The sequence below is a fragment of the Melanaphis sacchari genome, unplaced genomic scaffold, assembly GCF_002803265.2.
Source record: "Melanaphis sacchari strain LSU unplaced genomic scaffold, SCAv2.0 Contig11_pilon_pilon, whole genome shotgun sequence".
Classification (NCBI taxonomy): Eukaryota; Metazoa; Arthropoda; class Insecta; order Hemiptera; family Aphididae; genus Melanaphis; species Melanaphis sacchari.
Window position 1 is genome coordinate 3,919,201 of NW_020270469.1, and position 15,872 is coordinate 3,935,072.

At 27.4% G+C, this 15,872-nt stretch overlaps 1 protein-coding gene across 1 annotated transcript in view; it reads right to left on the bottom strand.

The window, feature by feature from the left end:
- LOC112604182 (follistatin-related protein 5-like) overlaps positions 1 to 15,872 on the bottom strand; it is a 121,200-nt gene that overhangs the window by 4,477 nt on the left and 100,851 nt on the right. The window contains exons 4-13 of the mRNA XM_025353096.1: positions 10,840 to 11,058; positions 9,601 to 9,716; positions 4,383 to 4,523; positions 2,998 to 3,130; positions 2,422 to 2,706; positions 2,237 to 2,334; positions 1,421 to 1,616; positions 1,181 to 1,302; positions 871 to 1,008; positions 75 to 290 (exon numbers count right to left, since the gene is read on the bottom strand). Of these exons, the coding sequence (XP_025208881.1) occupies positions 75 to 290; positions 871 to 1,008; positions 1,181 to 1,302; positions 1,421 to 1,616; positions 2,237 to 2,334; positions 2,422 to 2,706; positions 2,998 to 3,130; positions 4,383 to 4,523; positions 9,601 to 9,716; positions 10,840 to 11,058 (1,664 nt within the window). The remainder of the gene's footprint in view (positions 1 to 74; positions 291 to 870; positions 1,009 to 1,180; positions 1,303 to 1,420; positions 1,617 to 2,236; positions 2,335 to 2,421; positions 2,707 to 2,997; positions 3,131 to 4,382; positions 4,524 to 9,600; positions 9,717 to 10,839; positions 11,059 to 15,872) is intronic.

Consider the following 15,872-nt stretch of genomic DNA (forward strand, 5'->3'; position numbering starts at 1 on the left):
ATTTCAGGATATCGATAAAACTATCGCTGGTGTTGTATGTTGAATTCTATTATTAAAACATTGCTTACGCATACCTGTGCTGTGGGTATGAATAAATCTCTGACTAAATCAAATTGACCGTCTATTGGTTCTGGGTGGACGGTGTGGTGTTTTCGTTTTTGTGACGCGTCTCTGATCACTTGTATTGTCTTTACACCATCGTCATACACGCTCCTCCAATTCAATACCCACACTTGGTCTAAATGCGCTACGTAATGCAGAGCTACTGGATATTTGTCCGTGATCACGACCTAAATATTATAATGATAAACAAAAAAAAAAAAAAAAATACGAAATATTATTTTACTATTTATTCTATATAGTACATAGTAATAAACATTTTAATATAATTATTTTAACTACTATGAGTTTTTCAAAAGTTAGAATTTGATTATCTTACGCATATTTTCATTAGTAGGTATATTATAATATGTGTTTCTATTAAGAAATAATTTAATAATTAGATAATCGAAATCAGTAGCAAATTAATGTGTCCTATTAAGACTAACTATACATCAATAATTGATCATAAGGCGCATAAATATTAGGTAAATTAAAAAAAAAACAATAATACATTTTGCTTTTAGTAAAAATAAAAAAGTATTTTGTTTTTTATTCAAATGTTTTCTGTATAAGTATTTAGAAGTGTTGTTCTAAAATACTTTTTTCCGATTTACGAGTTATATGTAATACAATATATATTATATAAACACTTTAAATTATCGTAATAATTATAACTATCTCCACTCATTACAATGTATAAGCACAAATAAAAAGTATATTAAATATACTTAATAAGGTATAGTGCTGTAATAATATAGATACACTCACATCAACGACAACCATCTGAATTTTGCTGATGACCAATACTCTATCCTTAAGCGGCTGCGACACGTAAACATAACGGTTGGCCACATTGATAGCTTGGCCCCAGCTGCAGTTGACACCTTTGTCACCACACACGTATTCCTATAAATAATATACACGTATACGCATGTATGGTTAGGTAACGACAATTATATCGAGGTATGTCTTATAGACAATTTGCATAAGTGATGGTGATCGTTGTTCGATAAACACGATCCAATATTATGACATCAATAACTGTATCTGCCTAATATTGAAAATATATATTATGTACCTGAGTTCCCGGTATGATGTCTGTGGATTGAATTTGGTGGTAAAGCCGGCAAGCGGTGGGCTCGTAAACAGACACGCCCCAGTCGTGAAAAGCGAAAAACCGGCGTTCTTCTTTCGGCGCAGCTGTAAAAATGCAACGAGTATAATATTAATGTGGCGTATTATGATTATGACAGTTTTTTGTATTAGCACGAAATATTTGATATTTCATTTGATTTAGATTCGACCGCACCATACTCACTGGGCGTCAAAATTTCTTGGACGATAAGTGACGATATATCTCTGGTGACCCCACCGGTATTCGATGCCTGGCACATGTACGCTCCGGTGTCCGCGTAATCGATATTATCAATACTTAATTCAGTTCCATTGCCGACTACTCTGTACTTGTGCACCATGTCCAACTTTAAACGCTCTTCATTTTTCAGCCAAACCACCTTCAGGCACAATAATAATAATTTTAATCCATTACCCGAGTAAATTAACACTAGTTACACTTATAGATTTAGAAATGTAGAATTTCCTAGTTCAAATTCTATATTTACTAAGAATTTCTCAAAAAATAAATGTAATTAATAAGTTTGAGGTTTTCATTCTTCTGAACAAATATAGTGGCGTAAATTTATAACAAATTATTAAAATTTGTTCGCAGTTAGTATTGATTAAAATTCAAATTTTTTTCATAATAATTCATAAAAATAAATCTTCCTGCAGTTTTCAGTGCAGTTGAAAACTAGTTTAATTTTTGTAAAATTCTATATGAAATTACATTTCTAACTCCTAATTTTTGATTATTATAATTGTTTTTCTTACGAAAATTAAAAACTTAATCTATTATTATTTTATCAAATGTAATATATTTTTTATTAAATATATTTCAAACTATGGTTTGAAAAAATAGTTATTTTTAAAATATCAAATATTAAATTATATAAAAAAAAAAATAAATAATAACTACTATTGAAAAATAATCACACTTAAATTAATGTGTTTGCCACTTATTAACCTTAAACATGCTATATATATGTTGTGTGTAATGTATAAAATAAATGTATACCTCAGGGAAAGGTTCTCCGATTACATGGCAAAACATGGAAGTCTTTTCGCCTGGTCTCCGCGATTGGATTCTGGGCGTAACTTTAACTTCGGGTAAGGCTTAAATGCAACGAAAATCAAATTAAACAAAAGACACATACGAAAATTATTATTATTTTATTATTTATTGTATATTATTGAACATACTATGAACAGTCAACACGTGCGTCTGTGTAACCTCCGAGTTTCTCAAAGCTCTGCACGTGTAATTCCCAGCGTGTACTAATTGTATTTTGGTGAGATACAGCGATCCATCGCTAAAAACTCTCACGTCCTCGTCGCCTAAGGTCGTTAGATCAGCAGAATATCGTTTCCAAACGATCGGAGGAGGCGGATTACCGCTGACGTCGCAACGGATTTCGACATTGTCACCGACTTTTGCGGATATTCTATTGATCTCTAGCGCTTTTTCCAGAGTGACCACCGATAAGCCTATTATTATAATGTACATCGTAAAATATATACATAATAAATAATGGAAATAGAATGAACCTATTATGATATACCTATTTGCGTGATATATGCGAGATGCCAATAGAGTGCAGCCAATGCAAGACACCACAAGGTATAGATCAAAGCAATACTTAGGTATATATATTTATTATGTAGGACGTGGGATTTCGTACAGTGTGAGTAAATTAAATCTCTATATATCGTTATTTTACATCTTATATTTTAGAATTTACTTTGAACCATTAACGTTATGTACACCTATATACTTACTATATAGTTTACTGAAAGCTGCGTAGAACTCGTTCAAACCTAGACGTCCATCTTTATCCATGTCTTCAAAGCGAATCATATCTGACATGACACAAACGTCAGACATATCATCGAGCTTATCCTGTTTAGTTATCTGAAATAAATGGAATCAGTAAAACGTATAATTTTATATCAACTTAAAAATGTAATATATATATATATATATATACATTTTTTTTGTTTTTTGATTTATTTACATAATAATTTTATTACACGTGCGGTATTTGCATAAATTTGAAAAAATAATTTATATTTCTGTTGCTTGGATTAAAAAAGTTTTTGTTCGTAAAAAAAAAGTAAATAGAACTGAGCGCATTGTGTATTTTACGATTATTGCTATTAAACATTTTTAATTAAAATTATTGTTTGATCTTTAGCACTTATTATGTAAATATTTTAGTTTATTTAATTATTACGAAACAACACATATTATTTTTATAATATAGTTAACATTTAAAAAAATAAATAAATATAAGATATTTTTATATAATAAAATAATATGAGTGTAATATTATATTTAGAATTTATTTCACAATGGTTAAAACAATTTTCTTCATATTTATATTCTACACGATATTCATTATTCATGCATAATAAAATATATAAACAATGTTCTTATACGAGAACAAAAAAAAGTATTATTGCTTCAAAGAAAACGGATATCATTCTCAGAAAATTATATTCTAAATTTATCGATATATTTATTTGGTATATCCACAATAATCGACTTTTTAAATCTAAACTCGTACATATAATATTTCATCATATACGCATATACGTTATGCATAAAAAATTCTATTATATTGATATATATTTGATCAATAATGCAAGAAATCTATTTTGTAGTACATGTTTCAATATTTGTGAGAATATAAAACATTTTTAAAGAAAAATTTTAACGATAATGCCAGTATATTACCAAAAATAATTCGTTCAAACCAACCAAAATAATTTCGTTACTTTTTGTATGTATACGTATATAGTTACTCTAATATATTGTAAGTTCATTAAATAAGAACGAATTTACTTCAAAATTTAATGAATAAAAGGCTCTTTGTGTAATTATAAATACTATTGCACATTCTATTTATTTTATAGTTATAATTTTATTTAAAATATAAGTTTAGAAACCTATTTGGAGAATACTATAGTATAATATATTATGATGAGCAGCGGTATTACGCATTGGCATAAAAGTATTTCAATTTATAATATTTTGATATATAATTTTGAAGCAAATTACAGTGACATCGTATTATCTAAATAATGTTTTAACAAGCAGTCTATACTGTATTTATTTAATTAAAAAATAAAAAAATAATTAGAACTGACCAAATTAAATTTACCTTTTGTAATTCGTCCTGTTGTAAAAATCCGTTGCCGTCTAAATCCAAATAACGGAATAACGCACTGACCATATACTCTTTACCATTGTTCCAACTCTTTTGATACATGAGTTTAGCATGATTTATCAGCAACAAATTATCCTGCAAAAGATGATAATGCAATAAAATAAACGTAGTATTATTTTCATTATCCTCGTAGATGAATGAATTGTAATCATTGTATAGTCTGTAAGCTATACCTATACTGAGGAAACGCGAAAAAAAAAACACCTTTATTAAGGTAGGTGTTTTCATTTCGATGGTATTCTCTCGTTATTATCATAAGACGCGTCTTATTATCCACCATCCAACCCACGTTGCTGTCTGTATATGTTAGGCCACCCAAAGGCTGAGTCAGTTGTATATAGAAGGAAAGAGCTTTTTGTAAACAAAATTTATATGCGGCCAAAGAGGGATACACGTTCCCAGAAGTACAATAAATCCTGACCGCGAGCATTAATTCCTGTGGTTGCACCCTCTTTTAATTGAACAAGAAACATTTATTACCATTTTATGCGTTTTGCGTCGAAAAACCACGCCATCGGGTGCGAGTGCTAGAAAAAAACATATATTACCGGGTATATCATCAGGAGTGGTCTCTCGGTGGGCCACCAAGCGATACTGTTTGGGGTTTGTATTCGCATATAGGCTGCAATGTCTAATTGTTAAAGCTGACGCAACTTTTGCACGATAATATCGTGTGTTATTTATTATCATCGAAAGGATTGCGTGCGGGATGGAGTGGTGTGGTGTGTTGTGCGATTTAAATCGTATTTATGGTTTATAAAATAACCTACACAACCTCAAAAGTTTGTCATTCGTAAAACATATAAAAAATTATATAGCTATGTAGGAACGTGCTCAACTTATTGAACTTCCATTATGAAAATATAATATAGTATACATATTATTTATACATGATAAACGGGGGCGGCTTGTCACGGATGAGAGCCATCAAACCCACTACTCACTTTTAAAATAATAATTATTTGTATCGTTATTGTTTTATAGTGGTTGCGGCTTGGTAAATATTTATGATAATGGTAAAGTAAACACAAAGAAACCCGATAACCTCAAAGCTACAATACAAGCAGATCGAACAAAATAACAATCAGAACGCGAATATGATATTTTACGATATTTTATATTATTTGTAATATATTTGTCGTTATTCGCCGATTAAGTTATGCACATTTCTAAGGCGTACATTATTTTTCAAGTGAGTCGAAAATATTATTTACGAGTAGCTTTAAAGTATCATCACGGATCGTCAACCTTCAAATAAAATTAAAAAATAAATACCACCCGCGTGAATGTGCAGTAATTAGTGTAGATTAATATTGAATATTTATAAACAACAACGTATGCAGGTTTGATGAAAACAGAATTAAAAAAAAAAAAAAAAAATTAAACATAATTATTCCACTAATAAAGTATTCATACGAAAATAATTATTATTTCGTTTAACTTTATGTCATATTTAATGTGTATTTTTAGCTGAGTATCAAAATTAACATATTAAATCAAAAATGTTTTGTGCGTGTTCATCGATTTCAAACCATTAATAAAAATATTATCGCTCTATGAATTGAAGTAATAACATAGAGTAAATAGATTTCTATTAAACATTAACGAGATGACATTACATATTTGTACTATAATGTTATTTACGTATAATAATATATTGATGTAACTGTCTCATTGCGAACGCCATACTAACTGTAGATACATATTTACATTTAGCAGACTCTTTGTCTCCACTTATAATTTCGCCATTATGGTGAATCGATTAATATAATATTGAAAATATAAGAAAACTGCATCCGTTATATATATATAAATGCATCATAATATGTTTCTGTTTTTCAAAATGAATGAAATTTCTTTTTACTTTAAATTATTTAGTAGATATTTATTTTTGATAATGTTAATGTATTAAAAAAAAAATTTTAACTAGGTAGTAGTTTTTGAGTGATTAAAATGTATGCATATTTCTGTTAACAAAAATAGTTCTTAAAAATGGTTTTATAAAAATATAAAATAGATTTTATGCTTAAAATATTTGAATTATTTATTCAACTTAACTCAGTATAATATTATAATTATAATATAAAATATAAAAAATACGTGAGTTATTTGTGGTCTTCAAAATTATTAATTATAACTTAAAAATAAAAATTTCCATTTACAACTAGAAATAAATAATAATTAATTAAATACATAATATTATTTTATAATATACTAGCTGTTTTCATGCATTTTGTTATTTTTTTTTTTTGTTCATTCGTAAAAAAATGTCACCTCTTATATAGAACTTCAACTTATTTCATCATTAACTAATATATTTTGTTTCTTTTCCATCGTGTCGTATCGCTCACCCGCGTAATTACTTTGTTATCCCTTAGTGTTCGTTATAATTTTTTCAGTTTATTCAACTCCTAAGGGTCGTAGCGTAAAGGATCGTAAGGCTCCTAGTTAACCCGGCCAACGTTATTATTCCCAAATATCAACAAATACACGCATATAATTACAATTTCATATAAAAATTCTATTGAAAAAAAGCAATTTTTTCAATTATTCATTCCATTAATATCTTATTTGGTCTATTACAAACGTTTTCAACAAAAACAAGTCCAATTGGTTCATATGTTTTCAAGATAATAGTAGTGATAATAATTTCAAATAACATTTCAATGTAATACTTACACATAAACAACAAATAATTATTCAAAAATAATCATTATATATATTAATAGTAAGTATAATATTCATTATATTTAGACAATTTTTATAATGCCAATGAATTAATATCATTTTTAAATCATCATAGCCTCCATATTTTTGAACCCTATTATTACGAACCCCTAAATTAGAACGTAATTTTAAATAACTCAGAAAAAACTTGTTTGAATGTTGATGTATTATATCTATCGAAATTCTCGAAAATATTTTCTGTTGAATAGTTAAAGTGAAAACTCTTAAAATAAGATTTTGAATAACGGCATTAATTATAAAAAAAAAGTAACAGCGTCCTCTTGTCAGTAACGTGCGTTGTGTCACAATCAAAATGTTTGTAAGGCGTGGAGTCATATTATTTCTAATACGTAAAATCATTTCATGTATTCGATATCGGCGTATGAATGAAAAATAAATCGTTGTATTCATACACAAAATGTGCGGTGCGACGTTAGTTGCGAGAACAGAACAAACCGAATTCGCGTACGGATAAACATAATACGTTTTCCTTGGCCAAAAACTATGCTCGTGCACGTGGTACATGTACACAACTAAAATACGTTCGCTTTGTGTGTGTGAGGAACGACGACCGTTATCAATTTCGACGACAAATTCGTATTTTGCGTGTATATTATCACATCCGAATTATTTGCATGCGCGTATACGTTGATGGTAATAATAATATATTGTGCGCGAAACGAACGGGATGTTTGCCAAAATAACTCCTGTGTTTCACAGCCACCGACTACCTACCGCCGCACAATCACTCGGCCGCCGTAGCCGCAGGCTAACGCAATATTTTTCCCACGACACGAATACGATGACTGAACCTTGTTTCCTTCAATTTCGCATTCAAATCAGTCTTCGTGTAAAATAATGTAATCATACCTCTCGGAATACGAAGTTACGGGCCTCCCGCCAAGCACGGGGTGGCTGCGTTATGGTGGGTGTTTAGTCGGCGCGGGACAACACGCTTATAGCCCTACCCCATACCCGTTTGTAAGCATAAAAAAATAAAAACGTTCATGCTAAATAACGCAGCAGGAGTAGTCGATTAATTTTTATTGCAATTTATTGGATGTCGGTATTGTGTTTTAGTACTATATGACGTTATATTGCAATTAGGTTTCGGATTTAAATACTCTAAACGCTGTCAAAAAAAAAAAAAGAAAATGCTATTTTAACGCAATAGTTCCAATAAAAATGACCAAATTTTATTTTACAGGTGCGAAAATACACGAGTGGTGAGAAAACGAAGGTTTGACAATCGGCGTTTTTAATATTTCTATATTTTCCTTTTAACTAACAATAATATAAAAATAAAATACCAATATTAGGCATGGTGCATAATAAATAAACAGCATATTGAAAATGTATTCAAACTCCATGTATCTTTAAATTATCAACTTATTGTTATTTGTTTAAGTACAGGTTATAAACCACATCCAATAATTGATGAAGATAAGTAAACACATTATAGAATACATTTACATAGAACCATTTACATTTGATATGGATAAAAACTACTAAAGCAAATATTATGAAAATAATATTTTTTGATAGAATTTTTTTAAATTTTACAGTTTATGCACTAAATATTATTAAAATTACCTGTAAATATTCAAAAATGCTTAAAAAGTACAAAATAAAAGTTTTTGAAATATCTGTTACATGAAACGAATTTTATTTGGAATACATTATCAACATAAAGCACCTTAAAATTAATATACTTTGCATTGTAATCCGGACCGTAATTATAATAATATTACCTGCATACTTGATATACTGCTATACCTACTATATAATATATACGTAATTCGATTATAGACTCGTTATGGAATAGATTATTAACTATACAACAGTACATAATTACTATGCTATTCTCCGAGCATTATTTAAGATCCGCTAATTCGCTATCATCTACTATTAAACATTTTATTGCAATTGTGAGTGATATATTGGCATATTTCTGCCTCGCATCGAATTTGTTTACAAATAATATTAGCTGCACACTGGCGTACCGAAATTGCCTATACACCATGCCGAATAACGAACCGTTATTAAAAAAAAAAAATAGTAGTATTAGTTATCTAAAACAACTATTGTAATAGTTTTACGCTTTTGCATGTATTTTACACTGAAAAATAAAAGCCATCGATGAATTTTTAGATTATTTAATTTATATTTTTAATTGAGATTATAAATTATAAAGGTAATATTAATAAAATTATATGCATTATTTGTTGCAAAAAAAAAAATAAAATGAAGAATAGAATGAAAACAGTTTTAAAATTGAAACCATCGATGAGTTTTTTTTTTACAGTGTATTAATTAAAACTTATTTATTTTGAATTTTAGTTTAAGTACCGCTTCACCCGATAGCTCTAAAATAAGATACACTCCACATATTTCGTAATTATTACAATTATTATGACAGCAATACCTTCATAATTTCGTATTGTGGAGAACCGCAAGTTTTCGTTTCTTTCGATTTGGTTTCCAATTCAATGGCGTTGTCTGCGGCTTTCGGTAAAATTCGAACATTCTTTGCTTTGGACGCTGTAAAAATATCACAAAACATCATTATTTTCAATCTTGGTATTTATAATATATGACATTATACACTTTTATAAAATATATATTTTCTTACACAATAATTGACCGATGACATTGTAAAATAAATTCCATAGATATAGTATTAAATATTAAATATAGAGACCAATTTTTCTCGTAAATATTTTATATATATAAGGTTCGTTAATCGATATAAAATTTGAGTTATAGCTGATTCAAAAAATTGTATATTGTATAGTCTTACAATAAAATTAGCTGTGTATGTGATCAGATTTAAAATGATTTATTTGCTCGTCATTTCTACTGGTTTCATAATTGATTTATCGTAAATAACATAACGTAATTACATCGCATACATACGTAATACATACAACACACATAATATTATATATATACACACGAAGTGATTTATGTTAAACATTTTTTTTTTTACTGGCTGCACTAATTTTCTAATTCATTTTTTATGATTTTTAAAATTAATAGATTTTCTTTTTATAAATACTCCAAATAATTAAAAAAAAACTTTTTTTTTTATCTACAATAATTTATTTTTATAAACTTTTATACCTCATTAACAAAATATTCTATAGTTATTCGATAATTAATACATTAAAATAAATATACATTCACCGCATTTTTTAATACCTTCATAGATCAATATAATATTACGATAATTAAATTTCATGTAATTCATAAAAATAAAGCTTAACACAATTACTCACGAATAACGATTAAATTTTTAACGTTAATAATTGCACTAATTAGATTTTTTCATACGTGTAAATCGTATTTATTATAACATCATACAGTACCCAAATTATCGTATATAACTTAATATATAATAACAATATAGTACTGACAAATTCAACGAACATGTGTATTTATTGATATTTTACAAATTTCAAGTAGTAGTGAGTTTATGTAATCTTTATAAACATTAATTAGAAGTCAGTTGTATAAGACATAGAGTGTTATTTACCAATACTGACTACAAAGATACTGCAATTTAATATATTAAATGTAATGTATATATAAAATGTAATATAAGCCACTTGTAAAGCTATTATAAGGATAAATAATTAACGGTCTCTTACGGACACTGACTCACCTGAAGGTATGAAACACTTTAACGAATGGTCTATCTCTATGTTGACCCCGGACAAACAGCCAGACTTGTGCAGCTCACATCGGTTGTCGTACAGCCGGCCGTCTGTTCCGCACACCCTGCGCTTAGCTGGACCACATTTCCGCACGCATATGCACCGTGCAACACCGCCCAAGGCAGCACACTCTTCGCCCCTTCCACAGTAGTGCACGAGACATGGGTCTGAAATACGAAATCAAAAAGCCATTGTTGTAAAATATAATACACATATAATATATATTATAGGCTATTACACGTACAGTATGTACGAGGAAATATTATGTCAGACGTGGTTGCAGGATAAAAATATATTTGCACATCGAAGATATAATATATTCTAACATAGATATATGGTTTGTTTCTCACGTATTATGCAATTTGACGGTAGACAGGAAAATGCAAAATCGAACAGATGTTACATTATTTATAATTATAAGAGATTAATAATTATTATATATAATACGTGAATTCGGTTTAAGGCATATTGCGGGGCCATCGATCTCCTCGCTTCAAGTATAAAAAAAAATATCGTAGTTAATATAATTTTCCCGCCAGATAACTATACTCATGTTTTCGATAATATTGATATTATATTATTATATTAATATTCATATTTATTTTAATATTGTAAGATTATATCTTGTATCTGCATCGTATTGTTAATAAAAATATTAATTTATCATTTAAACATTAATTTTTGTGAAATAAACATTTTTATATGACTATTATTTTTTTGAAATTAATTAGAAAATCTGCACAGTAATAATATGTTTAAGATCTCTTAAATTTTGATTTATAAAACTATTATACTAATTAAACTATTTATAAATATGAATATGTATAAATATTTATATAAACTGTAGCCTGAAGATTGTTTATTAACTGAATTACATTATATTTTAAGTTTACTGGTAGACGAAATTCAAAATTGCTCTGTTCGTGCATCCTTGTGCAAATTAAGTCGTACGCTATAACAATTGTTGTATTTTAATTAAAGTTATGACAATAAGATTGAGATTTGAGATTCTTACAATAAAAAATATAAAATAAAAATACTAACAATTGATAATGATATCTTTTTTTAGCATTAACAATAATTTGAATTGATTTGAATAAATCTGAATTAATTGAAATCGGGGTATAAAAACTATAAAAACTTAACAAAGTTTATATAGTTTTAAAATATTAGTTAGTATTTATTTTTGAACTAGTTATTCATTGTTATTACTTTAAGTTTTGCTTATATTAACTGATAGGCTATTTCTTATAGTATCAATGCATTTAATTAAAACTTCAAAATAATTTTAAGCATATTATTAAGTTTTATGTTCTCCATAATATGAAGTTAATACATAATATATGCACAGAAACAAAATAATATTTAAAAACCACTTAGTATTTGAATTGCGATATAATTAAATTCTTTTTTAATAGGTTATGTCAGCAGATTACTTATTCTTCAAAAAAAAATTTTTTTTTTTGATTCTTATTTGTTGGAGTTTGAAATTAACTTTTAAATTGTCTAATGACGTATATGAACTTAAAACAGATATCTGTTTTAGACAAATTTAATTTCAAAACTTTAAAGTAGACACAGCTGGTTAGATTAATAAATGAAATAATTTCTTCCGCGTACATTTTTTCAAAAATTATTATAACGTAATAACTATACGTCATAAACCAAAATATTATGCCGTATGAATAAGGTATTACACTATCTACATTATAATATATACTATATAATTTTAGGTAACTTTATGTATGGCTTTGTTTTATATTGCTATATATATGGGTCATAAACGATTGCCACTGTTAAGAACTTGTTGAAAATCAAGAACTGTAATCGTTATATTCACAGTGAGCGTTCTTTAAAACGAAGATCGTAAAATGTGTATACACATAGTAATGTATAAAGTGGTAGAAATTACAAATACATTTATCAGATTAGTTTTTTGGTCATGCACAATGAAAAACGTGACCTTTTCACGTTTCTCAGGGGATAATATATTTTGTTTATCTTATAATAATTCAATGTAATATAGTGTATACACAAAATGTTCTATATAGAAGATGAAGAAATTTCGTTTTCAGATAATGACCCCCTTTCGAAATTTGGTTACAGTGTGTTCTACGATTCAACGGGGGTTGGTTTCAGGAACAATGTCGTTTAAGTATAAATGTATATTTTATTACAGCGAAACTAAATTCTACACGTTCTTTCGAAACGTACAATTTCATTATCTCGATTCTAAGTTACGGTCTTAGTAGATGACGTGGTGCGAAGTAGATATATATGAACTACTACCTTTACATCATCGTATAAGCCACGTAGGGCGGCAATAATACGTATAATTTGACATAACATCGTATGCTCGTGAAGTTGTGTCAGCCTTATACAATTATCCAATCGATTCAAAAATTTGTGTTAATATCTTACAAATTGTAATAAAAAATAAAAAGTTATAAAAAGTAATAATTGTTAGATAGTATTTAGATTTTGAAATTAATGTCATTAAAATATTTTAAGTAGGGTTAAGATGTTTGTGATTAAACAAATATTTTTTTTAGTCTTGCACAATGAAGATCAAAATATACATCAAATTTATATAATGTAGAAACTGTTTTATTATATTTAATTTTGCATATTTTTGAATTTTCAGAAATAAATAAATTTTTAACAACTTTTTTTCTGTAATGTTATTCTTTGTAAAAATTTATTAATTATGTATAAGATATAAGTAAAAATTTGAAGTATAAAAAATAAATTAATATTATTATTATAAAACAAAAACTAATTATATTATTAAAAATTAAAAGTAATTAAATTATTATTTATTTTTAGTTATCAATCAACATGCATTATATATTTTGAATAAATAATAAATAATGTCAACAACTTTTTAACGCTTTTTATAATGACATTAACACAATCAAAAGTTTGTATTTACGTATTTGCATGCAATTTTTAAAGTTTTAACATTATGAACATTATATCTTTAAATATGCATAAAAACTATTTTGAAAGGTCATGTTGAAACAGTTAACCCTCATTTGTCAAATGTATAAAAAAAGCAATAATTTTTTGAATATATCGGATAAAGGAAGAAGTTCCACTTCACATACATAATTTAAGCAGTTTACGAGTAATATAAGTAATATATCGCACGATACACATTCTACAATAATTGTCGCTAAGCGTAAAGTCGTTTTATAAAAATCATCTTAATTATGTCACGCTACAATAATCATTAATATCACTTTTTTCGAACTGATTGGTTTGAAAATTTTACTGTCTTGGTACATACCATATAGTTTTTGATTTGTGAAATACGTATAACTATTGAACATTGAACTTGAACTGTATAGTTAAATACACTGCTGAATTAAAGCGATTACCTTTTTGTTTGGTTTTCATTCCCTTACCTATATTTTTAGATCACTTAGATTTATTTTCAACTAACGCCTTGACTGACTTATAAACAAGCCAAATTGAGTACGGATTCATATGTAATAATATACGTATCTATTAAAAATTTTAAAATTAATTGGCGATACATTTAATGCAGTGAATATATCACCAGATTTATCAAATCATATCTGGGTTGTTAAATGGCAATAAATATACACAATAAAGAATTTCAGGTTATTTTCTCCTCTTAAATATCTCTAACATCATTAATGGTGAAAAAGGATTTGAAAATGGGTTTTTTTATTCTAAAAAAAAAAAAAAGGTCCCTTCAAATGAATTAATGTTATTGATCGTAATATTTTTTTTTTTTTATGAGTACGTTGTATAAATATTTTTCATCTTTTGAATACAAGAACGTATACAAATAATAATAATATGCATTCAATAACTCATAATTATAATAATAAAAAAATAAATGGAAACTAACGAAGGGTTATATTATTATTGTTCAGTTATGCATTGTACGTCCTATAACATACATTATACGAGTACATATAATACGTCGATACGAATAATACGATGCTATTAGAATTGACATTATAGTGTGAATATTATGACAGACTTTTCATGAACCGAGTGAAGTTTTTTATCATTTTAAATTTAAAAGAGGGTTTTCGAGTCGTTATTATCATCTTCATTGACAATACTACAGTGAATCTAAAAAAACCAACATAATATATAATTAAATGAATTCATAATTATTATTAACGAATCGTAAATAATGTATAGTAATAATATTTTCAATGTACCCAAATAATACACAACCATATAAAGTGTAACATACACAACTCACTACATAATAACTTAAATAGTAATTAATTTCAAACATTTTTTTTTTAAATTTACTACCAAGAATAATCACAACGATATTAAAATTAAATAACTTTATTAGAATAAAAGTTATTAATAATAATACATAGTTAGTTCATTACACGTTTTTTTTTACCAACTGTTTATAATTATTACGGGTATTGTCAGGAAAGGTTTGATTTAATGAGCCTTTTTGTCTCTCTATTCTGTCCTCTAAATTCAATTAATCATGTACAATAAATGATTATAATTCATATTTCATGTAAAAAATAATTAATGTTCTATATTGAAATATTATATGATTGTTTTCAAAGTCGTTATCAATCTTTTTTTTTTTTTTATTAATATCTCCCCTACCTCTCTTCCACATGTTACGGATTCAAAAAAAATATTATTACTCGGTAGTGCAGATGCTCGAACGAATAAGTACGCTTATAACGTTATTTGTAATAACTTATTACAAATCAAAATCGGTGGAAAAAAATATAAACAACAACCGCATGAAAAACGGTTTATCCCTCAGAAAAAATATAAACGATTTGAGCCCCTAACTCTCCCAACACATGTTTTTGCGGGACAGCTCACAGCCATACATAAATGCACGTCGTGTATAATAATATATTTATATTTACCAAAGCGTGCACGAGGAGCTGGTACGAGAGAAACGTTACCGATAACTGTATTTATCCAATTCGATCAGCCAGTTCTCCTTCTTCCA